Source organism: Vespa velutina, chromosome 2 (assembly GCF_912470025.1).
Source record: "Vespa velutina chromosome 2, iVesVel2.1, whole genome shotgun sequence".
Taxonomy (NCBI): Eukaryota; Metazoa; Arthropoda; class Insecta; order Hymenoptera; family Vespidae; genus Vespa; species Vespa velutina.
The window spans coordinates 2,310,936-2,335,935 of NC_062189.1; the positions used below are offsets into that span (position 1 = coordinate 2,310,936).

At 29.3% G+C, this 25,000-nt stretch overlaps 5 protein-coding genes across 9 annotated transcripts in view; 3 read left to right on the top strand and 2 right to left on the bottom strand.

The window, feature by feature from the left end:
• Positions 1-1,684, bottom strand: part of LOC124957984 (GILT-like protein 1) — a 2,134-nt gene extending 450 nt beyond the window's left edge. The window contains exons 1-4 of the mRNA XM_047515631.1: positions 1,524-1,684; positions 1,164-1,331; positions 283-480; positions 1-99 (exon numbers count right to left, since the gene is read on the bottom strand). The exon at positions 1-99 is cut by the window's left edge and continues 63 nt beyond it. Coding sequence (XP_047371587.1) covers positions 1-99; positions 283-480; positions 1,164-1,331; positions 1,524-1,601 — 543 coding nt within the window. The 5' untranslated portion in view covers positions 1,602-1,684. The remainder of the gene's footprint in view (positions 100-282; positions 481-1,163; positions 1,332-1,523) is intronic.
• A 1,497-nt stretch (positions 1,685-3,181) lies between these two features.
• Positions 3,182-11,323, top strand: LOC124957982 (charged multivesicular body protein 3). 2 transcript variants are annotated; one of them, XM_047515627.1, is made up of 4 exons: positions 3,182-3,633; positions 3,943-9,654; positions 9,713-9,773; positions 9,850-9,947. In XM_047515627.1, the coding sequence occupies exons 1-2, from the start codon at positions 3,539-3,541 to the stop codon at positions 8,954-8,956; spliced, it is 5,109 nt and encodes a 1,702-aa protein (XP_047371583.1). In that variant the 5' UTR covers positions 3,182-3,538; the 3' UTR covers positions 8,957-9,654; positions 9,713-9,773; positions 9,850-9,947. The 2 variants fall into 2 exon arrangements, with proteins under 2 accessions (XP_047371583.1, XP_047371584.1); XM_047515628.1 differs by lacking the exon at positions 3,182-3,633 and adding an exon at positions 10,319-11,323 and having other exon boundaries at positions 9,494-9,654; positions 9,850-10,244.
• Positions 10,856-15,582, bottom strand: LOC124957983. 2 transcript variants are annotated; one of them, XM_047515629.1, is made up of 2 exons: positions 15,445-15,582; positions 10,856-15,322 (listed from the first exon to the last, which is right to left on the bottom strand). In XM_047515629.1, the coding sequence occupies exon 2, from the start codon at positions 14,964-14,966 to the stop codon at positions 12,999-13,001; it is 1,968 nt and encodes a 655-aa protein (XP_047371585.1). In that variant the 5' UTR covers positions 14,967-15,322; positions 15,445-15,582; the 3' UTR covers positions 10,856-12,998. The 2 variants fall into 2 exon arrangements, with proteins under 2 accessions (XP_047371585.1, XP_047371586.1); XM_047515630.1 differs by lacking the exon at positions 15,445-15,582 and having other exon boundaries at positions 10,856-15,030; positions 15,156-15,436.
• On the top strand, positions 11,576-12,158 carry LOC124957986. Its single transcript, XM_047515632.1, has 2 exons — positions 11,576-11,772; positions 11,852-12,158. Exons 1-2 carry the CDS (start codon positions 11,678-11,680, stop codon positions 12,105-12,107), a joined length of 351 nt encoding a protein of 116 aa, XP_047371588.1. The 5' UTR covers positions 11,576-11,677; the 3' UTR covers positions 12,108-12,158.
• Positions 15,583-15,873: 291 nt separating the features above from the next.
• On the top strand, positions 15,874-19,759 carry LOC124957817 (vacuolar protein sorting-associated protein 51 homolog). 3 transcript variants are annotated; one of them, XM_047515184.1, is made up of 10 exons: positions 15,941-16,084; positions 16,164-16,298; positions 16,377-16,598; positions 16,696-17,291; positions 17,374-17,602; positions 17,689-17,913; positions 18,035-18,369; positions 18,450-18,627; positions 19,094-19,206; positions 19,322-19,735. In XM_047515184.1, the coding sequence occupies exons 1-10, from the start codon at positions 16,004-16,006 to the stop codon at positions 19,428-19,430; spliced, it is 2,223 nt and encodes a 740-aa protein (XP_047371140.1). In that variant the 5' UTR covers positions 15,941-16,003; the 3' UTR covers positions 19,431-19,735. The 3 variants fall into 3 exon arrangements, with proteins under 3 accessions (XP_047371138.1, XP_047371139.1, XP_047371140.1); XM_047515182.1 differs by lacking the exon at positions 18,450-18,627 and having other exon boundaries at positions 15,874-16,084; positions 19,322-19,759; XM_047515183.1 differs by lacking the exons at positions 19,094-19,206; positions 19,322-19,735 and having other exon boundaries at positions 15,874-16,084; positions 18,035-18,377; positions 18,450-18,592.
• Positions 19,760-25,000: the final 5,241 nt, after the last annotated feature.

Here is a 25,000-nt window from a genome sequence, read left to right on the forward strand (position 1 = left end):
ATTAGCAGCAAGCAAATCATCTGCTAAAGAATTATCTGCTTTGGTGCATTCTGATATACTCTTTAGTGCACCTTCTTTCAAATTTTGTTTTACTGCACACTGCATATATAATAAATAAAATATTTCAAAGTTATTATTAAAAAAAAAATTTTCTTTTTATAATTCTCTATTTACTCATTCAATATCTATAATAATGTGATATTGAAATATTAATAATATATAGTAAATTATTTATCGGTATAGAGGATGATAAAATTATCCTAAAAATAATAGTCTGCTTACATTTTCAACAGCACTTGGTGGATATTGATCGCTCATAGTACAACCGATTAGATTAACTATTTGATCTTGTTGTTCATTTTCTTCATAATTAGATTCTATGGCATGAATACCGCAGGCTTGTGCTTTGTTACCAAGGCATTCGGAAGGTCCGTGTTGACACGAAAAATGCCACCGACCGGTTTCGGCATTACGTGTTTGCTAAATATAAAGTTTGAGATAATTGATAAGCTAAAACTGATTATCGTTCTATTCACTTGATTTATGTACAGTCACTATCGATAGATGTTATCGAAAATAAATAAAAATTATATAATATTACGTATATATTTTACATTTTACTTGACTTTAATGGGCTGATATTTCGTTTATAAAATTTTCCATTGAATTTTCTTACGATTGAATAAATTTTCTTATCCGATTTTTCTTCTTCTTTTTTTTTGTTTTTTTCTTTTTTTTTTTTTTTTAATATCTCAAAAAATAATAAAAATTCCAAATATTACCGAGTTCTTCATAAATTTAAAAATATTAATTTTTCTTACAATTATATAATGTGAATTTTTTAATCTATACTTATTCTACGTATCTCGAAGAGTATTAAAAATATTATCAATTTGTTCGTAAATTCGGAAAAATATTGTTTTCTTATAATTACATGAATTTTCTTCGCTGAATTTTAATATGTCTCAAAGAATAATAAAAATATTGTCAAGTCAATAATTTGTTCGTAAATTTAAATAAAGAAAGAAAAAAAAACAAAAACAAACAAAAATTCTTATGATATAATCATTAACATTTCAATATTTTCTCATACTTATCTCACGAAGAAAAAAATGTCTGTTTTTTTTTTTTTTTCCCAAAGAGGTATTCTCGTTATCACTTACCGTTGCTTTACCGTACGGAATTAAAGTGATCTTGAGATGTTTCTTCAAGGACGTGTAACTAGGTAAGAGCTGATCTTTTATCCATCTAATACTATCACCACATAGTGACTCGTAGTAAACATTAACGTTTACATTTGTTTGCTTTGCTATCGATTGATCACCGGATACCTATATACATAACAAAGATCATTCAATTTTATACGGCCATGTGCTATTTTATTTTGAGAATATAATAAAAAATACGGATTATTTCTTAATACATAAATATGATACTTATAATTTTATATATATATATATATATATATACATATACATAATATATAATAAATATATATATATATATCTTATATTAATACGTACCAATATAAAGTCATTCGAAAAAGCAATAAATGCGGCGATAGCCAGCAAATATCTTGGAATGAACAGGTAGCACCGCATGGTTCTTCTGATTGATAACAGTGAGTGAACAGAAGTTTAAACTTGCTTGCACTCTCGTCTTACTGGGAATAGACAGTGAAGTGGTGGGGATAGTTACGAAAAGTTTCAGAGAGGGAGAGAGATAGAAGATGAGAAAAAGAGAAAGGAAAGAGAAACTGCTCATTGGAGAGAGAGAGAGAGAGAGAGAGAGAGAGAGAGGGAGAGAGAGAGAGCGAAACAGTAAGAAAAACAGGCAAACAGAACGAGAGAGAGAGAGAGAGAGAGAGAGAGAGAGAGAGAGAGAGAGAGGTCAAGAGAAAACGATAAAATGTGAAATAATTGAAAATTAAAAAAAGAAAAAAAAATCTAATAATATTGTGAATATAATATAAATATATTATAGAAAAATACGTGATATTTTTAATATTCAATTAATCTTACAAGGTTATCACTTTCATTGCGGTCATTTTAACTTTTCTTTTTCTTTTTTCTCTCTCTTTCTTTCTTTTTCTTTTTCTTTTTTCTTTTTTTTTTTTTTTTTTATTTCGAACGTCTCATGTGCCCCATATAACTGTATAAATGTAATGTAATATTAGTCGATTGTTATATATTACATATTCTATTTCAATAAATGAAAAAATTATATTTATGTATCTATAAAAGTACGTACGTATATTTGTTTTCTTACAAATATTCTCTATAATTACATTTTCCTTGTAGGTTTATTTACGCAACACCAATACCTGATTTCCAACCTGACGAAGAACATTTTTCTTTGGATATTACCTGTTGAGCAAATAACTTTCTCACGACATTTTCCCGTGAGAAAATATTCTTTTAGAACGGCTTTTACAATGTCTGACATTATTTTAGAGTTGCTAATAAAAAAAAAGAAAAAAAAAAAAAAGAAATTGATATGTTTACTCTTTGGTTGATCATGAGTTTCTGTTAAATAGTACGTACCATATTGTAATAAATAATTATGATTAAATAGTAATGTGGATATATGATATTTAATGTTTCATTAATAAATCTTAATTTTGTTTATAAACTTTGTTAATATGAGTTAGCTGCGTTAATGTTTTCTTTTTTCTTTTTTTTTTAATTTGAATAACGGTTTATTAAAAAGATCAACTACAGTGCCATCTGTGAGCATGCATGCGAATTATTTTTTTCAACAACCAATAAGAAGCTACGTTTTTAGGCGCGTTAAATGATGACATCAATTTTAAAATTATACGAGTGAATATTTTGAAGAAAATATTCAATACGTTGAATATTTTTTCATCATAACATTGATTAACAATTAATTTTGTTGTTATTTTATCAAATGTAGATTTCTTAGAACGTATATTTTATAGATTAATAATATAAAAATTCTACAGTATAATTTCGAAATATTATCTTATTAATTAAAATTGTATTTAAAGTCGTGAGATAATATTTATTTTAATAAAAAATAATCACGTTACTTTGTTTTATATTTTTTACTGCCGTTGCAAATAAATTCATTTTGTTTATTAAAGTATCGAAGATAGAAAGGTAATTAACGAACAATATATTTTGCATATTGTTATTTAAAGATTATCGACCGAGTAACATAACAATTTATATAAATAATAAGAAAACCTTGTCTTGTTTGAAACAAATGACATGAATTTATGTTTCGTAATATTATTAATCAAACATTTCGATTGCATAATTATGCAACGATGGCAAATATATGAAACCTTCATCAAAAATTGCTTTTAAGAAAAAAATACGACGTTAAAGAGAATAGTGATCGCGTATATTTGGTTGCAGTTCCATACAAAACGATTATTATTGAACATAAATTTTTATTAAAACCTTTAAAAGATAATAGTTACACAAGTAATACGTAACATGAATTTAATGAATATTAGATGGTTCGTTAGAAATATTACAGTTTAACAAGATTTATTATTCAATCGATAAAAATGTATAAAATAATAATAATTTATTTATTGTGTGCCATCGGTATTATTAGTTCAGAACAACCAGACAATATTTTCGAGAATGTCAATGAAAAGGGGTAAGTTTGTTATTCAAATAAAAATTAAAATTTTATTAAAAATAAAATTAAAGTATTAATTAATTATTCCTATTATATATTCCGTTCTAAAGTGTCTCTGTCCAAATTTTCCATATATTAATTGTTTTTGATATTCTAATTAAAAGTGTGTTAATGAATTCGAAATATTGCAGTTCGAACTACATAAATAACTTTGAAATTTTGCATATATATATAGATATTAAATAGAAAAGATACGACGATTATTTTGCAAAATCAAATATCATGGAATTATATATATTATTTATTCCACATTTTTATTTTTCATAGATTATCCATCATCGACAAATATTCTTCGAATAGAAGATTTGCAAGAGCTAAAAGATCCTTTATATTTCTACTACCGATTGAAGAGGAACACGAGAATGTAAATAATGAAATAACAGAGAAAACCCGCCAAAGTAAAACAATGAAACGTAGAAAATCGGCACTATTTACTACAACGAGTATACCATTAACTAAAATGTATAAGAATAAGGCGATAAAAGCTGAAAAAAGTAGAGAACCGTACGTAGGTTTTAATTTTTTGAATGAAATTCGTGAAAAACGTCAAAAAGAGTCAACCGACAAAAAAAATGACGTTGAACTATCATCGGAAAAAAATCTTTCCATCGAATCTTATGAGACTTCTTATCCGTCTGATAAAAAATATCGTGAAAATTCCAAAAGATTAGTGTGCTATTGTCATAAAGAAAATTGTCAGGATTGTCAATCGAAAAGAAAATTGCTTAATTCTCATTTGAAGGATCCAAAAAATAAAGGGAAAGGTGATAAATATCGAAAAATTAATTCAAACGATTATAAGATAACGGAAATACCGTTACGTTTGTCGAAACTTTATGAAGAAATTCCTTATGATTTAAAATCGAATTATGCGAATTCCGAGAAGATGCAAATTTTACCAATAATTCATGGAATATCACCTCGCGTTTATCCGTTAACCGTACCTTTTAGAGTAACTTACGAACAAACCGAACCTCATGTCGGTATGAATACACCGGTTTCTCAAGAGTATCAACAAAATTCAAATAAAAAACAACAAACACTGCTTAAGCAATATATTCTTACGACAAAGAATCAATCTGAAATTCTTCAAAAATCGAATACATCGATTCTTAAAGACAATAAAAGAAACAATGATTTCTCGACGACCATGAATTATCCTGAGCACGAAGAGAGTGACCTAAATTCAATGAAAGAAATCGATGAGGATTCGTCCGATGCAAATATGTTAGAATGTATAAAATTGTACGGTCGTAAAGTATGTCTCCTCGCTGCTGCAACAGCTTGCAAATATTGGAATAAAAATAAAGATCAGAAAGATGAAAACGTTGGATCGATTCGTAATCGGTATGATACTACAGAACAATCGAGTGTATACGATATTAACGAAGATCATTACGATTCTACAATCTCCGATATATTAATAGATTCTAAGGAAAATAATTTTGACGATAATCTAATATATAAAAAAGAATCGACTGAAAATTATAACGAAAATAATCACGATTCAACAACATCGAATGTATTAAAAGATTCTATGGAAAATAATTTTGACGATAATCTAATATATAAAAAACAATCGACTGAAAATTATAACGAAGATAATCACGATTCAACAACATCGAATGTATTAAAAGATTCTATGGAAAATAATTTTGACCATAATCTAATATATAAAAAACAATCGACTGAAAATTATAACGAAGATAATCACGATTCAACAACATCGAATGTATTAAAAGATTCTATGGAAAATAATTTTGACGATGATCTAATATATAAAAAACAATCGACTGAAAATTATAACGAAGATAATCACGATTCAACAACATCGAATGTTATCCTAGAAACTTCAGAATACATCATAACTAATACCGACAATTATACAACTTCGACGGACGATTCATTCACAAAGCAATCAACAACATATTATACTTCCGATGAAGATATAAAAATACGAGAATATGCAAATCCCACGGATATGTCTATTCTTCAAGCAACACAAAATTCACAAGAACAAGATCAATTATCTACGACTCTTCTAATTGATTCTAACGTAATCAATGATATCGAATATACAACGTCAACTGCAATAACAAATAATATCAATTTCAATGATTCCATGGTTACTAATGAAGACAATAACTTAACCGATACAATTTTAAATGACGATAGGACACATTATATAACACACTCTGAATTAGATTATTCGGATATACAAGAAATAACAAATAGTTATTTTACTTCGCAAAGCTACGATAAGTTCGATGAGAATGGTTATAATAGCGATCTATTTACTTACGATCATCATTTATCTAAAAATAATCTGACGAATTTAATCGATGATTCACCGAACGTGGAAGCTACAAACATTCCAGATGTAACGAACGATCGAGCTAACTCACAAAATGTATTATCCATTGAAATCAATCCGGATTTAATCGAAAATCAAATTTCAATCAATTCGACTGTAGAAAATAATCTAGATGACGATAAAACAATTACAGAAGATAACAATGATTCGTTAAGAAAAGAAAACATTGAAAATCGGGAAGATATAAAGGATGATCCAAAAAAAAAGGAATCAGGATTAAAATACGACACACAAAATTTATCTTCGTTTACAAGTACAACAGAACAAGAACAAATTACTATCGATTCATCTTTAGGATACACCAAGTCATCTTTGGATTATGAAACGAATAATGTTGATGTTTATTCGACAGATATTTCAAATCTGTGTACTTTATCAATCGATATTAATTCACCTATAGGATGTACAGAAAATGAAAAGAAAGCAACGATCAATGATTACGAAATTCCTGTTACAATTTCTACTACAAACGAGATAAAACTTCAAACTTCAAACCAAGACTTAACTACGACCGAAGAAACAACAACAACAACAACAACAATAGAAATTGCAACTGAAAAAGAAACTCATGACAAAATTAATGATTCTATCGTTGGATTATCTAACGAAGGAGAATTCGTTAAATTATCTGAAGAGTTTGATACCACCTTAAATCCGATCACGTTCGTCGCAGATTATACGAAAACTGATAACGAAATTAATACACTTAAGAATATTTTAAAATATGACGTTGAATCGACTACGCCAAATTTATCATTCTACGACAATATACAACTCGTAAATTCTATTAAAAAAATAATAAATAATTTCAATTCGAACGATAGAAATCTTGGAGATCCTAAGGATTTTACAAAAATTGCCGATAATGTTGAACTGTCACCAGAAATCGTTGGAATTCCAAATTTACGATCTCTCTTATCGCTGACACCAGTTGAAAATGTAATCATAAAAAAAGTGAAAGATCACTTATCGAAAATAACCGGTATACCTAAAAACGCATTGTTCGATGAGGAATCGAATAACGTGATTAGACAAACTCTTAAAAATACATTGAATCTTTTGCCGAACATGCAATCAGAACTTCCACCAATGACCGTTGAGGAACATCAATTTCAGGGTGGACATTGGACGACAAATTTGGTGACTCTTCTTCCACTTACATCGTCCGAACGAACAAAAAAACAAGACATTTCTCGAAGATTACAAAATCATATAAAAGATCTCATTTATAATCCTGCGATTGGTTTGGAATCAGTTAAACAAAATGCTGTGCAAAATATCATCATCCAAGCTACGAAACATCAAATGGAAAATGCGAACGATATGGATATAGAAGAAGACACGATTCGTGATATTTTAGGAAATGTTTTACAAGATAATTCGTATGATTCAAATCAACGTAAGACAAAAATTAATTCTGAAAATATTTCGACGATGGAAGATACACGTAATTACGATGAAACGACGACAGAAAACATCTCTATGAAAGATAATAGATTCGAAACTTTAAAAAGTACGACCGATAATTCATTAGCCAATTCGTACTATGACGATTTTATAACAGATAAAGAATTTCCAAAAATGACCATAAATAAAATACAACCAAATGATTATTCGAATGATGTTCGTGATAGCTACATTCTTAGTACTGAATTTTACGAAGAAAATCTACAAAAATATCAAAGCACAGAATCCATTTATGTTTACGAAACAACGTTCACGAGTAATGTTGCAAACATAAATGAAGAAACACTTGAAATGTCTCAACCTGAAACACAATCGGATCAAAGTAACAGCAATAAAGTGAAAGCTAATGAATCGGAAGTACTTAGATTATCACAAAATTCTATTGTAGGAGTTGATAATCCTAAAATTAATGAGACTGGTTCGGCTAATGAAGGATTCTTGGAAGAAAAAGAGAAACGTCGTCTTTGTAAGATAGAAAATTGTACCAGTGAACATGAAATTGTTACTAAGTTTAACGAAAGGGTTAAAACAACAAAAGGGGTAAAATCAAAGGGAATGGAGGATGCTTCTTCTTTCGAAAGAAATCCGATAATTTCGAAAGCTCCTGAAGTGGACGACATTACGAGTAATTTTGAAACGAATGAAAATATAGAAGATATTAACGAGAATGACGATGATAATACAAAGATTTATAAAAATTTAAATCATCAAGATTACGATTCTGAAGAAGATGTCATTTACAAGGAAGAAGCTTTTAAAACGAAAACGAATGATATCGACAATGACAAAAACAATTTGTGGGATTTGCAAAATTCAGAATTGTATTACGTAGGAGACAATGTGAAATTTCCATTGGAAATTAAAAAACTGAAAGATGGTTCGTATATCTTATTGATCTCGAGAAAGATATGCGAGAATGTTTTAAAAAATAATTGTCCATGTTGTGTACCACTTGAAGGAAATGTACGTTTAATAAAAAGAAGTACCGAAGAAATCAGCAATGATAATAATGATAATAAAACTTTCGATAAGAAAAATAATCAATATTCTGAACAAAGGTCGAAAATCATGAAATCAAATCCATTGAGACAACGAACACCTAGATCGATGATATTAAATAAAAAATTAGACGATTCGGATGAGAATAATTCGGAAATTTTAACGATGCCCGTTATAGCTTTTGCTAAGAAATATAATTTAAAATTAAATCTTGATGATACAGAGATAGATGACGTCAAAGAAGCAAAAAATACTTATTGCGATGAAAATGATAAAATTAAAAGAAACAATCCTATTTTTCAAAGGATGAAATTCGTTAAGAGAATGCAAAACAATTATGAACCTTATAGACAACAACGTGCGATTAAACAAAATTCAAACAGTAGTACGGAAATATTAAAAAATGTAATAAATTGGTTAAGAACGTTATTTGTCAATTGAATAACGTCTCCATATAAATATATAGTATAAATAAATTATATATCCTTCTTTTTTAATATTTTTAAAAGAATAATAAAATAAGAAAAAAAAAAAAATCATTCCAAAATCAATTGACCCTTTCCCTTTTATAAATTATATTACGACATTTTCATTCACTTTTCTAATCTATTTAAAACTTTATTAAATAAGTATATTATATCTCAAACAGTTAATTAATAATCAATTGGATTAAAGTCTGCACGATATTCTTATTCATTTCCGTGATAAATATATTCATAGGGAAATTTTTTTTATTGATTATTAACAATTCTCTTTAAAAAAAAAAAAAAAAAAAACAAAAAAAAAACAAAAAAAGAAATGAAAAAGTAAAAATAAAAATAAAAAGAAAAAGAAAAGAAAAACAATATTATTACGAATATATTAAGAATATTGTAATACGATTACGTTAGCACTACAACTCGATTGTAGATAATGCAGAGAGTGATATGAACAGGTAAGCAATATTCATACTACACAGATTATACATCTTTTGACCTACTGTGACGAAGGTATTTAAAATTATATTCAGTACAATATATGCAAGGTCGTGTATGTGTGTTTGTGTGTGTCTGTATACGACGAAACTTGACAGCTTTATTAACTATTATTATAATATGGGTTTATTTGGTAAAACCCAAGAAAAAGATCCAAAAGAAATGGTTAGCATTAAAATATGATAAAATATATTTCCTTTATTTAAAATATATTCTATTACAGGTCCAAGAGTGGACTCATAAATTAAGAAAAGAAGGTTATAATTTAGATAGACAAGTTAGAGGTGAGTCATATTATTAAATACAAAATGTAATTATTAATTGTTAATATATAAACTATTGATAAATATTTTTGCGTAGCAATACAGAGAGAGGAAGATAAAGTAAAACGTTCATTGAAGGAAGCAGCTAAGAAGAACGATAAAGATGTTTGTAAAATTCTTGCTAGAGAAATTATTCGGGCTCGCAAAGCGTGTAATAAACTGTGTACATCAAAAGCTCATTTAAATTCAGTATCATTACAAATGAAAAATCAATTGGCAACTATAAGAGTTGCTGGTTCTGTATCTAAATCTACAGAAGTTATGCAAGCTATGCAATCGTTAGTGAGAGTGCCTGAGGTTGCAGCCACTATGAGAGAATTATCAAAAGAAATGATGAAAGCTGGTATTATCGAAGAGATGTTAGATGAGACCATGGATTCTATTGAAGAATCTGAAGATATGGAAGATGAAGCCGATGAAGAAGTTGATAAAGTAATTAAATATCTATGAAAGAAATTATATTTAAATGTGTTAAACATATAATACAAATGATTTTGTTGTTTTAGATTTTATGGGAAGTTACAGCAGGACAACTTGGAACAGCTCCTGCAGTTGTTACAGAAACTCCTGGTGTTGTTGCATCAACATCCGTTGAAGTAGAAACAGAGGATGTAGATGATGATAAAGAGCTTGAAGAAATGAAAAATAGATTACAGAGTTTACGAAGTTAGTCTTAATACATAAATTATTTATGTGTTGATAACATTATAAGTATTTGACATCATTTTAAAGTTATATTTGTTAGAATAATGAATACAGCGATTGAAATAACATTTACACTAAATTAAATTGTCTCAATTAAGCTTTAAATACACCTTGATACACTTATTTTTACATAATACAGTATAATTCAAACTTACTGTAAAAATTCTAAGCATATATAAGTTTCTAAACAATGTTACTTTATTACAAGTTTTATATGCATATTTAACAATCTTTATATCTTTGTTATAAATATTATATTTTACCAAATATTCACTATTCGTGTTAAAAAAAAAAAAAAAAAAAAAAAAAAAAAAAAAAGAAAAAAAAAATAAATTGAAGCTAGCTTTGAAATCACTTATACTAATTTATTTTCATAATGTATAATAGAAAAATATTGCGCTAGTATATTCTTTATAATTAATAACAGACTTCATAAAATAAGCTGGAACAATATGTTGAAATTAGTATTTATGTAAACAATAGTCATAATAGTGTAGTGATAATTATACAAGCAAGTAATATAGAATGATTCACTAATGAAATTAATCACGAATATAGTATTTAATATAGCATTTACTATAACATGATGTAACCAGATGACTATCACAGAATGAAATTTCATTTGAAATTATAACACTTTCTGGTTATATGTAAATATTGTATTTATATTAACATTGTAAAGTAAAAACTAATTAAGACTATAATCAATTAAACCTTTCTTAACTATTTCATAAAATTATTGTATAATATGCTTATATATACATTTCTAATTACAGAAGCGATAAAATAATAATTTTTCTCTCGTATAACTTGATTTTACATTTTTTTTTTCTTTTTTTGTCGCAATTTTATATCTCATCTTCCACACACACACAAAATGACTCTACATGAAGCTTCATTAAAACAACCTCTTGGTATAGTATGCAACTGCACTAAGTATGAAGAAATTGTTAAAAATTTTAAACCGTATAATATTGGAACAACAAATCCTATGATACCTAAATTCAAGATAGGTAAGCTACTTTCTTTTAATATTAAAAAAAAATAAATGAATTTATGTTTTACATTAAATATTCTACAATATATTAGATCCTACTGTTTCGACTCCAGTTTTTTGGATTAAAGATAATATACAACGTAACCAAGAATTTGACAAACCAATGTTTTATTGTACTCAATGTAAATTTGATGAAATTAATGCATCTAATATAGAAAAAAAATGGATACCTATATCATTAGATCTTATATCACCAAAGTTAGAATTAGCAATATTTTTTCTCTCATTTAAAAGGACTTCAAAATGTAAATTATAAATTATCTTTTTTTTTCTTTAGGCAATTACGTCCCAACTTAAGTTATCTATATACAGCAGGATTAAATACTCAATCTACAGAATTATCAACTTTAACTGACATGCTTCCCCATAAAGGTAGAGTAATTAAGCAAAAAGACTTCAAATGGGGAAGAGATTCTTGCTTAATACCAGTAAAAATGACTAATGAGCCAGAAACACATTTTGGTAAAATAAAAGGATGTTATAGCGATTGGGCAGAAAATTATATTCTTACTATCGGTTATCATCCTTATTAATTATAAAAAAATGCATAATCAATAAAGACTAATAATGAGTTTTGTTTATAATATCCTCTATGATATTTTATTTTATTTTTCTTTATTAACTTGAACATTCACTTTCAAAATTTTATATAGGTTATAAAATAAAAACGATATATGATTTTGTTAAGATAAAAATAATTGTCTCGTATAACATAATGAACACGTTTACTTAACATGTTGATTATTACAAATTTTGTCCCATAAGAAAACTAAATTTTAATAATATTGCAATTTATAACTGAGAATTATTTTTACATAAATGATTTCCATCTTATATTTTGTTTTAGATTATGTTACAATAAATCTTATAAATGTACATATGTTAAAAAGTAACACAATAGATTTCAATCACTGTTAATTAAAAAACTTACACATATATATATATATATATATATATATATATATATATATGTATATATGTATATATGTATACAAACATGTATGATACAATTGCAATTTTAAATTAAATGTAGTTTCTGCGCTTTACATTCTGTAACTATAAATTTTATGAGGGCCATAACATATGATTTCAATGGCAGGAAATTTAAAAACAAATTAATTGCTTTGTCCTTTTATAGAAAAGTAACATAGTGCTTAATGATAAAAATTTTGTACTCTACCTAAATCTTCTAAATATTTTAACCATTAGTACTTATTGTAACATTTGTTACTAAGTCTTTACAAATACATAAAAATAAGATTTCATAAATTATATTGACATAGTTGTCAATGTTTCAATAATTGTAAATATCTGCCTATTCTTTATAAGTATAATAATTTTTTTTCTTATACAAAAAAGATCTTAAACTTCATATATATCATGTACAATTCTTTTTTGAAAAATAGTATTATGAATTATAAGGTTTACAAGTGATCAATCACCATATTAACAATAGAAAGTTTTATCTGTGCTCTTGCTTTCGTAGGAAGTTTATGCATGTGTGGAGCAACTTTACGAAGAAAATATTTAACTTCACTTCGTATAGGAAAAATAGTTCTTCGCATTGTTAATTTTTTTCTTCGATTACGATTTCTCTTCTGTGGTTTCACAGGTAAAGCTTCCACCTCCTCAAAATCTTCAAAATATTCATTTTCCTTAATATTTATGGCATCTTCATCATCTTCTAAAACTTCAAAATCATGCGGTAGCATAATTTCTCCATGCTTCTGATCCTGATCATCTTGATCTTGTTGTTGGTCTTGTTCTTGATCTTCTTCGTGTTCTTCTAATTCTATTGTCTTATATGTACTTGCTATAGGTTCTGGAGAATCTGATAGTAATTCAATAAGATTTTTATCTGAAGTTTGTTCTTCTTCTTTAATTATTGGTATACTAGCGATTACTTGATCATTCTTCAATTTCGTTTGTAAATTTTTCTTACTCTGCCTTCTACCAGTTTTTACAGGTTTTTGTTTCTCTTGCTCAGGAAGATTTATTTTGATTAATAAACCAGGAGGAATGCTTGATAAACTATGCACTGGTATCGGATTACCCAAACTAGATAGATCACCGGTAAAAGGTAAAATAACTTTCTTTATACTACCAGGAATAGTATTAGTGATATTAGATGCAATATTATTTGCTATTGTTATTGGCTGATATTGATCTGTATATTGAAATTTCCAATTTGAAGTAGGAGGCAAAGGTAATTTTTTTACCATCAGATTTTCAATATTATTAGGATCAGGCTTTGGAATGTTAATTACAGTTGGCCTTCTACACTTGCCACGCTTTTTTGCTAATGGTGTAGGCTTATTATCTACCTTTGGTTTTTTACTAGATACTAGAGGCGTCGAAGACCCTGATTTTCTTATTCCTTTAGTAGTTGTAATATATGTAGTAGAGTTCTCATTTGTTTCTTCAATCATCTCTTCGTCATGCGCATTTTCATTAGAATTTATAGAATTTGTTAAAGAAACATCCTTTATTGTTGGAACTGCATCACAAGGACCTATCTTATGAAAACTTTGACCTGTTTGAAAATGCTTCGAACATAATACTAATTTCCTTATTTGATTGGGAGACATTTTTAATAAATCCTCTCTACCCAGAAATTGGCACCATCTTAAACATCTTCCTATTTCATAAGCAGGAAATGGATGAAATTTATACCTTTCAGTTTTATTTCTTGGATCAGATCTAGATCTACCACATGCGGCACAAGCTTGACTTTCTAAAACAGCAGATGGAAGTGGGTCTAATTTCTTTGCTTTCTCTATCGTATTATACATTTTTGTTTCTGTATCTAATCCCAAAATATATTCTTCCGATGAATCTGCATCATCAGGATTACGAATATTGGGAACAGCATTGTCCACTAATCTACTTTTATAACTTTGCATAAACTGTGAACGATCAAAATGTTTCGAACATATATAACAAAATAATATTTCTTTTCTCGTTAATCTATAATAAGAATCTACACCAACAAAATCAAGCCATTTCAAGCATCGAAATTCTTCTCCTGGGAAATGATGGAAAGTAGCTCCGTCATAATTTAAATCGGGTGGATCCCGACGATATCGACCACATAATACACATGTAATGTTATATAAACTTTGTTTTGGATCGTAGATTGATGGTACTGCTGTACTATTTAATTTATCATAATATTCGTTTAGAAAATCTTTCTGTTCAAAGTGTTTAGAGCATACCATTCTTTGCAGAAGTTGCTTCTTTGTAAGTTTATATAAATCTTCACGACAACAAAATTCCAACCATTTCCTGCATCGTTCCTCATCATTAACAGGAAAACCAAAAAACATATATTCTTCCTCCTTATTATTTGGATTCATACGCGAACGTCCACACACAACACACGGATGTGGCATTTTTTATTGACTTTATCTCTACTCACAATCATCAAGTAAACATTAGTATCATCTTGTTATGATGCTAAAATAAAGAGGTTACTGTCACCATGATATTTAAAGTTTCAGAAATTTTCAAACTTGATTTAGTTAGTCCCACAATTTTTCTTCATTAATTTTAAATTAATCCTTGGTATATCTTGGAAATACCTTTAAATCACTGGAATTGGATGATTATATAGTCTTTTTTGTCTCTGCATATATTTACTTGAAGGAAAATATTGTAATAAACTTCCCATTGAATAAATTATCAGTACAGTTCGTAAGATAAACCTTGTCTATTGAAGTATTTATGCTTATCGTGCAATCTTAATCGCCTGATAAAAGAAAAAGTATTCAATTTTTTAATATAAAATATTTTCATTCTAATACTTAAGAGGTTATGTTACATGATACTATTTTACAGCGTCTCTTATTTAACTTATAGAGGAATACGCACTAAAGAAATATGAATAGCCAATATATGGGTGACCAATCCGCTGTTTTGAAATAACATGTAATCATGAAAATTATCACGTAAAAGAATGCACCTTATTTGTTAAAAATAAGATCCGTCAAAGTTCCACCATATACAGAAGATATATAGCAAATACGTTGGTTTAGTTAGTAAATAATACTAGAATTGAAAGTAGCCATTATTCAGTCATTTAAAAAATCTCTCGCTACTAATATATATTATATTTCATTTATTTTAAAAGAAATACTATATGCCGTATCTATATTCAATATCTTTTATTTTCATTTAAATGATTTCGATTATTTTATTAATATTATATTATTATTTTTCTAGGGAAAAATTTTCACAAATCGAAATATTTGGTAGCACTGTAATAAAATTATATAAGATTTCTAGATGACGTTTATGATTTCGTCAATATTTTGATTGGTATCCGTTTGTCTGTGGAATACGAATATCATATATATGACTAACCTAAATCAATGGAAAACATAAAAATATATATTTAAAAATATTATTAATTATTAATAAGTTATTAAACATGGCAGAGAATTCTAACAATCAATATGATATCAATGGACAATATTTTAATCCAGATAGTTACTTACACAAGTTATTAAAAGTATGTCACTATTACGTTATGTCAATTTAAAATTTTCAAATTCAATTATTTCAATTACAAATATCTTTCTATTTTGCAGGAGTATACATTAAAACAGATTATGGATCATGAGGCTGAAATTAAAAGGGATACACAAACTTTGCATTCAGACATGCAAACATTAGTATATGAAAATTATAATAAATTTATATCAGCAACAGATACTATTAGAAAGGTTGTTCGAATAGTTCATTATTTATAAATTAATAGTAAATGATCGTTAAATGATTTTTTTCTTTTTTTACATTTTCAGATGAAAACTGATTTTAAAGGAATGGAAGATAGTATGGATTTACTTGCAAAGAACATGGATAGTATAACATCATTTTCAGAACAAATTTCTTCAACCTTACAAGGGACTAGACAACAAATTGCTAGACTATCCTCCGTTCATACTCTTTTAAAGAAATTACAATTTCTATTTAAATTACCGGGCAATCTAAAAGAAAAAATGAACGAAGAAAATTATACTCAAGTAATATTCTTAATTCGTATATCAAAACAAAAAAAAAAAAAAAAAAACGTAAAATTTATTTTTTAAAAAGAATTTTCCAATTCTACTGTTATTTTAGGCAGTACAAGATTATATAAATGCACAACGTGTACTTGATCAATATGGTAACATGCCTTCCTTCCAAGGAATTCAAAAGGATTGCGAGGAAATTTTAGAAGAACTTAAATCTAAATTAAGAATGCAATTTCATAAGAGAGATGTGCCAACTAAAGCTTTGGCAGAAAACGTAGATCTTCTGTTGCAATTAAAAGAACCAGCTGATTCATTGTGCGATGAATTTTTAACTCATGCGGAAGGGAGATTGACAGAACAATTAGATATACTAAAGGATATGTGTGAAAATGATATGATAGAATTTATAGATAAGGGTAGTTCTGGATTTTTAAGCGATTTATGCCTTATAGTTATATCTTATAATAATATGTTTATAAATAGAGTGTCCTTAGAGGATAATCATTTGTCTGATGATTTTGATACAATAGCTCTTAACCGTTTAAATAATTTTATTACAAGAAATATGGAAAAGTATTTTGATCTTGTCAAAAAAAAAGTGGAAAACGTAGCTGATACTGCAATATTAGTAAGAGCTCTTGATAGATTTTATAGAAAATTACAGATCTTAAATATGCCATGTCAGGAAACAGATTTCGCTGGGTAATTGAATCAATAATTCTCATAAATGTTATAATAGAATTACATTCTGACGTTTCAAAGATTCCTAATTGTTACGTTTCAGAGCAAGCATTGATATAGTTTTAAATGCTGGAAGAAAACAATGTCGTAATCATTTACATTCCTTGAAGCAACATTTGAGCGAAGCATTAGCCAAAGTCAGACAAACATTAGCTGTCAAAGTTAGAAAAGAGAAACCAAGTCAAGAAGGGGATAGTGGATTAGCAGAACTTCAGGCACTTTTAATTATGCCTATTATTGAAAAAGTCAAAGGAGTATTACAAGATTTATTGGTTTGTCTTTTATTTGATGTATCTTTTAAAAAATTTACTTTACTGTGCCATGTAATAATTAATTCTTTTTTTTATCATTTGAACAGGTATTTTTACAGCCAGATTTATCATTTAGTTTAAAGACACAATTTTTACATAACTTCTGTGTAGATGAAGTTAGAGAAGGATTAATTGTTGGATTTTTGCATCATCTAACAGCAATTGCCAGTGGATTTTGTACAGGCTCAGATGTTCCAAAGTTTCCACCTACTCTTTTTTTATTACTTAGCAAAATGTGTATTGAATATAAAGAGAACAATGTACGGTACCTGGTACGTTAATTAAATTCTTTATTATATTTAATGTTTATTATTTAATATTAAATATGTATATGCATATAAATTTAATTTAATAAATTATTAAATTTTTATTATTTTCGATTATACATTTTAGCTGAAAACAACGGATAATCTTTTTAATATCGAACAATATGGATCATCCGATAACATCATTACACCAGAATCGGAGATATGTAAAAATTTTCAAATGGCAGCCCAAAATTTATTAAATCATTATGTTCGTATTCAAGGCTTAGCTGTCTCACAGTTAATAAGAAAATCTGTCGAGACGCGAGATTGGTTACATACAATGGAACCAAGATCAGTCAGAATCGTCATGAAAAGGGTCGTTGAAGACATAACGGCAATTGATTCTCAAGTTGCCGCATTGTACGATGATATAGACGGACAAGTTGACAGAAGTAGCGATAGTAGTAGAAAAACGCATAGGTATATATGTAAGATGGGATTTGTAATTTCATTATTTCCAATTCGATTTAATGTTTTAATTAATCGTTCATTCATTTCAGCGTGAGTACGTCAAGGCATCATTATAGATCTAATTGGTCCTCGTACACACCGAATCGTTTGGATTCTTCTTTAGCGCCGAATATTCATAAATTATTTTCCGAACGTATCGAAATATTTTCATCGGTTCAATTTAACAAAGCTTCTATCTTAACGGGAATCATCAAGATCAGTTTAAAGGTAATTTACCGTATCATAATATATAAATAATATTAAACAAGGGAGAACATGGTTGACGTATATAGGAAGAAATATACTTTTAGCATGTAAAGTACTCTAATAGGTGCAGGTGCTGCACAGCAGTCCCAATGATAAAATAGCTCAGCTATTATCCACTTTGTATCGCGTATGTACATTATACTCTCGCGTCTGCATTGCTCTCTCTCTCTCTCTCTCTCTCTCTCTCTCTCTCTCTCTCTCTCTCTCTCTCTCTCTCTCTCTCTCTCTCTCTCTTCCCCTCTCTCTCTCTCTCTCTCTCTTCCCCTCTCTCTCTTTCTCTCATATCGCACGTAATTCGCGCTACGCAATATATTTTACACTTTTATACGTTTAAGATTTACTTCTTTTCCTCCTCCTCTCCCGCACCTCGCCGCCATCTTTCATTATACAAAGATTACAATAGCAATTTTTTTTAACATTCTTTCAGACATTTTTGGAATGTGTCAGATTACGAACACTTAGTACAAATGGCTTACAACAGATACAAGTCGACACACATTATCTCCAACTCTATCTTTGGAAATTTGTTTCGGATGAGAAGTATATATATATATATATATATATTTATGATGATTTTTCATCGAATAATTTTTTTTTTCTCTCCACAGATAAACCAATATCCATAATATAATTCTAATGTTTTCTTTTTTTCCAGCGTCGTTCATTTCCTTTTAGACGAAATCCTTGGTAGCGCAGTTCATAGATGTTTAAATCCGATTCTAATGGTACCAACTTTAGTGGACATCATATGCGAAAAAGCATAATTATCTCATTTGTAAAATATAATTGCCTTTCATCCTATAGAAGTTTACAATTTGTATATAATTATTTATAAAGGTATAAGAAAATATTCTTAATAGATGAAAAAATGATGTAATAATAAAATTTATCTATATACAAAAATAAACATTAGAAAGAATTTTGTTTATATCATCGATCGTTTCGCTTCGCTAGGAATGCGTCAAGAAGATAATATCGAAAATATTTACAGCATATAGCGATTAAAATTATCATTATTTACATACTGACTCATTATTTTAGACTAAGAATAATACTTTGAAAAATAATTGATAGGATCATTTATCATCTTGTTTTATTGTCATTTACTAGTATTGAAATATCGAATAATCAAATTCTATGTTAGAATATTGTTAATTCGAATGTAACGACATAATTTCTTATAATTCTTTCTTCTCCTTTGTACGTTCAATTTCACTTCAAATTCCTTTCTTTCTCTCTCTCTCTCTCTTTCTTTGTCTTTCTCCTTTTTTTCGCTATACCATCCTTTTCTTCTCTCTCGTACAGTATAAACCCATCAAAGTTGAGATACGGTGTAAGTAGAAAGGTCAAACGATTGTAATAAGTCTTAACCATCTATCACATTCTACACTTCCAAACTTTACGATCTTATTAGTTCACAGTACTTAATGATTTTTAATAATATATATGTATATATATACATATTTATATATGTATATATAATATGATTATGTTAATTGGCAACTCGTTTCATGAATTACCTTTTTTCACAAGGAAATATTTCTCAAATGAAATTTATCTTTGTATTAAATTTGTATACTTTGAATTATTTCATTGGTATTATTCTTTCATATAATAATCAAAAACAGAACGTATGGTTTATAATTGATTAAGTAAACAAAGTAACATATAAAAATTATTAATGATAGAACATTACGTTCAATGACCGGAGGAGAATCTAATAGCGTGTGGAAAGGTGCCAAGGGAAAAAATAGGTCAAGAGTTTATGGATAGTACATCGGGGTACACGACGTCGTACCCTCTTGGCAGTGGCTCGAGTTAATTCGAACTTCCTCTCGTTGGATGAGATTCATTCTCCGAGTATCCGGCGTGGGCCTACGCACCGCATTCTACCTAATTTAATAAACTCCTCTAAATTACTCGTCGGGGCCGTGCCTCGCGACTTAATCACGAATTTCCCTGGAAATTTAAGAAAAATAATTTTAAGCGAGACTTTCGACTTTTCTTTTGTATCGCGGGATTAGTCGACATTCGAATAAAATAAAATGAAAAAATAAATGAATGAAGAAAGAGACAAAAAAAGAAAAAAATAAAAACGAAAAAGAAGAAAATCTATACATTCTTTCTCGAATAACAAAAATTCGAATAAATGAATAAATAAATAAATAAATAAAAAAGAAAATTTCTTATATTCGTTTCTTACAATTTCTTTTTTATTCGTCCATGTTTTTTTCTTTTTTTCTTTTTTCATTTCTCACTAGTCAAAGGACGATTACGATCTTCTCTGAAGAAATAAAGAGAGGTCGAGAGAAATATGCATATGTGGCACACGTGATCACAGAAAACACCTGTGCATGTGTAACTACTTCATTACGTACATTTGCCAGTAGCTCAATTTCCAAAGGCGTATTTCATTCCTTGCTATACTGCCAACATATCTACCTAGTTAATTCATTTTTTGTAAAATTCAAAAAAAAAAAAAAAAAAAAGAAAAGAAGAAGTAAGTTTGAAGGGAAAAAAAACCAAACAATCATCGTTTACTATCTACTAAAGACGAATCGCGAAAATCCAGTAAGTGTGTCGTATGTCAAGAATGAAATATATCTTGTCGTCGTTGTCGTCATCTACATCGTTGTCGTTTTCTATCGACATTTACGGATATCCCTAACATATGCGAATATAAACGATTATATTGCATCTTCGTGTGAAGAAATAAAGAAAGAAAGAAAGAAAGAAAAAAAGAAAGAAAAGAAAAGAAAAGGAAAAAAAAAAAGGAAAGATGACATTCTCATCTATTCACCAAAAGAGTTTATTGACTTTCTTTTTTTTTTTCTTCTTTTTTTTTACGATTCAAGACATGAAGTTCGATGGTTTGATTTATTAAAAGAATTTGTTTTAAGAACGTAGAGTGTCATTGTGCCGAGAGATAAGAGGATTAAAGATTATCATTTGTTTCGATCAGTGATGAAAATATAAAATATAAATGCACACGTGTGGTGAAAGAAAAAAATAAGAAGGAGAAAATGGAAGAGACAAAAAAATAAGGACGATTGTATATCAATAAAATTCTTCGTTCCTTTAAAATGGATAAAGTGGGCCCGCATGGGAAAAACTATGGAGGGTATAGTGTGACTGCGCTCGCGTATAAAGTGCGATTATTATGAAATGACTGAAGCATTCGGGAGTGAGAGAGAAAAGAAAAGGAAAAGAAAAAGAAAAAGAAAAAGAAAAAGAAAAAGAAAAAAAAAGACCGAGCAACATGTAATAGTAGTTACATTCTATAGATAAAGTGTTTGAAGTATGAGGGCCAGTGCGTGTCTGGGTTTCTTGTCGTTTAATCGGCGAACCCGCCGTCCCTCTTCTTCTTCTTCTTCTTCTTCTTCTTCTGTTTCTTCCGTCAAGCTACGTACAAGGCCCTCCATTTGCTATTGTTTGTCAATTTATGGACAAATCCATCCGAACGATGGATGGATGTTTCCAAATGCCCTTACTTAATCTTTTCCCTTCTTACGTGTCCTGTGAAAGAGAACTCTTCAAATTGATCTATCTGCACTTTGAACAGACTATTGATTTATGCTGATGATCGAGAGATAAGAATTCTTCGAAAATGATATCGATTAATGATATAATCACCTCTATAACTTTTTTCCTTTCCTGTGTCTTTTTTCTCTCTCTCTTTTTTCTTTTTTTTTTTTTTTTTAACTCAACATTGATAAAAATCGAGATTGTTTAAAGCATTGAAACATTTAGAATATAATATTATTTCGTTTACATTTCTTGTTTGTTTCTTTGTTTCTTTGTTTCAGGCAATATGGAAGGACAAGGGATTTTCCTGGGAATCTCGATAAAGATGTTTCGATTTGTGACCGTAACGATGGGCGATATGAAGTCACGCTCGTTGTTGCGTTCACAAATCAAACTATCTTTTCTACGCTTATATTATCCCAAATAAGAAGTTCTACAAGAAGATAAAACTATTTATTTTCGTTTGATCTTTGTCCTAGGTATTTTCCTCTTGTTCATTAAATATTGAATTTTATCAGAATTTTTCGAGGAATACTTTTACGTATTTGTCCTAAAATTTTGAACTTTAATCGGTCCTCGGGAGTATATAATTTACTGGACGACTCTGCGATAAACTCAGTCGGTAAGAGAACGCTGAAAGAAAAACTCCGTGATAATTATATTTGAGGTATAATTATATTTAAAAGGAAAATATCACAATTAGTTTTTTCACGTGCTAAGTAGTAGTGCCGTAGGTGATGAAAAAGAAATTCACCTAGACACGATTACTTTTCACGTGGGAAAATACAATGAGATATTAAAAAGATCATTGAAGAATAATCCCCTCTGTTAATTTAATTTAATTTAATTTAATTTAATTTAATTTGAAGACTTACACGTTACATAACTGATTCGTTTTGTAAAAAAAAAAAAAAAAAAAATAAAAAAAAAAATAAAAAATTCTACAATGAATATCACGACTCGATCATAATGTTTTACGATAAAAACAAGAAAAAGAAAGAAAGAAAGAAAGAAAGTAAAAGAAAAGAACGAATTTATTCTTACTAAATAGTTTTTCTTTCTAACGCCAGGATTTTTTACAGATACAAAAAAAAAAAAAAGAGAGATAGAAGGAGGAACAAAAAGAAGGAGGACAAAGAGAGATACTACTATCTGCATTTTCAAAACTTATTGTCTTTTGTTTAAAATTCGAATTAGATCTCGATGTTGCGACGAGACTCGCGCGTTACCGTTGAACAAACGCGTAATCTCGTGATCGTCAGGGCCAATCACGTTGGACGATCCGAGAGCAATGAGGACCGATCGAGCCGGTGAATGGTTTGATAACGGACCGGTTGTACGTAGTATGTGTGTACGAGTGTAAAGAGAGAGACAGTGTGTGTGTGTGTGAGTGAGAGAGAGAGAGGGAGAGAGAGAGAGAGACAGAATGATCGAGAAGGGCAGTGAAGAAGGAAGGGAAGCATATTGCTCAGTCGATCATTCAGTGACTCCTTTCCTCACCGTCCGGCACTGATTTCAATTGGTAAATTGACTTGGAACGTAGAGGGAAAAAAGTAGTAAGAGGAGAGGAGGAGGGAGGGAGGGAGAGAGAGAAAGAGAGAAAGAGAGACAGGACAAAATGGCGTGTTGTCAAGGGGAGAGACGAAAGAGAAAGAATTCGTACCAGTAGGGTCCAGTAGCATCGTCTCTACTAACCACCATAGAAAGGTGACGATACTTGTGATATGGTGATGGCTACGATGATACGGTGATACGGTTATGACGATGGTGAGGAGGACGATGGTAGTAGTAGTTGCGACGAGGAGCTTCTCTCTTGCAAACCGTTAATAGGTAGTGAACGCCGCTTGAATGCTTAATGCACCGTGTTTCTAGGTTTAAATTGACCAATCATTTCCCGCGCGGCGAGGAGCGGCTAATTACTCTCCTCGCCGGACTATATTAACCCAATCAAGAGAGGTTTATCGCTCAGTCGTCGATCTACCCTTGTCACGGTTGGCCGCGCGTTTTCTTACGAGTTCTTCTACCATAAAAAAAACGTACGATACCTATCTAATTCTCTTTTTTTTCTCGCTCTCTCTCTCTCTCTGTCTCTTTTTTCTTTTCCCCCCTCTCTTTTTCTCTCTGTCTGTCTGTCTCTCTCTCTCTCTCTTTGATTTTTCTTTTCGTCTTTCTCTCGTGCGCGCGCGAATCGCGCGATGCGGGATCGGTCGAAAGGGAACTTCGAAGAGAACAGTTGTTTCAGTCATGCTCGATCGTTCTCTTCGTTATCGTTGTTTCTCTCTCTCTCTCTCTCTCTCTTTCTCTCGGTTACGATTCAAGTTGATTTTCTATAACATTTCTATGCCTAATAATTCATCCCTTTTTTCGCTTCTTTTTTTCTATTTATCTCCTTTTTATTCTCCATTTGATTCCTGAAACAACAAAACGAAGAAGAGGAAGCAGAAGAAGAAGATGAAGAAGCAGAAGAAGAAGAAGAAGAAGAAGAAGAGGAAGAGGAAGATGAAGAGGATGGAAGGAAGAAGAAGAAGATGAAGAAGAAGCGAACGAAAGAAATTGATCCTGTTCTGTGAATTGATCTTGGAATTAACGATTATTCTTTTCTTCTTCCTTAATCTTTTTTCTTTTTTTTATTGGCATGGTATCAATGCAGACGAAGAAAAATATCTTTCTTGTCGTTCTTTATGAGGCTGAAGGGGGAGGGGGGAGGGAAAGAAAACGAAATAATAATAATAATAATAATAATAATAATAATAATAATAAGTGTGCTGTGATCATAACGCGAAGAAATATCGAAAAGTTCAGAAAGCGG

Coding starts and splice junctions, on each gene's coding strand:
- LOC124957982 (XM_047515627.1), top strand. CDS start 3,539: ATGTATAAAATAATAATAATTTATTTATTGTGTGCCATCGGTATTATT. Junction 3,634..3,942: donor GAGAATGTCAATGAAAAGGG/GTAAGTTTGTTA, acceptor TATTTTTCATAG/ATTATCCATCATCGACAAAT.
- LOC124957986 (XM_047515632.1), top strand. CDS start 11,678: ATGTTTTATTGTACTCAATGTAAATTTGATGAAATTAATGCATCTAAT. Junction 11,773..11,851: donor TTAGATCTTATATCACCAAA/GTTAGAATTAGC, acceptor TTTTTTCTTTAG/GCAATTACGTCCCAACTTAA.
- LOC124957983 (XM_047515629.1), bottom strand. CDS start 14,966: ATGCCACATCCGTGTGTTGTGTGTGGACGTTCGCGTATGAATCCAAAT.
- LOC124957817 (XM_047515184.1), top strand. CDS start 16,004: ATGGCAGAGAATTCTAACAATCAATATGATATCAATGGACAATATTTT. Junction 18,370..18,449: donor AGTAGTAGAAAAACGCATAG/GTATATATGTAA, acceptor CATTCATTTCAG/CGTGAGTACGTCAAGGCATC. Junction 18,628..19,093: donor TCATCAAGATCAGTTTAAAG/GTAATTTACCGT, acceptor ACATTCTTTCAG/ACATTTTTGGAATGTGTCAG.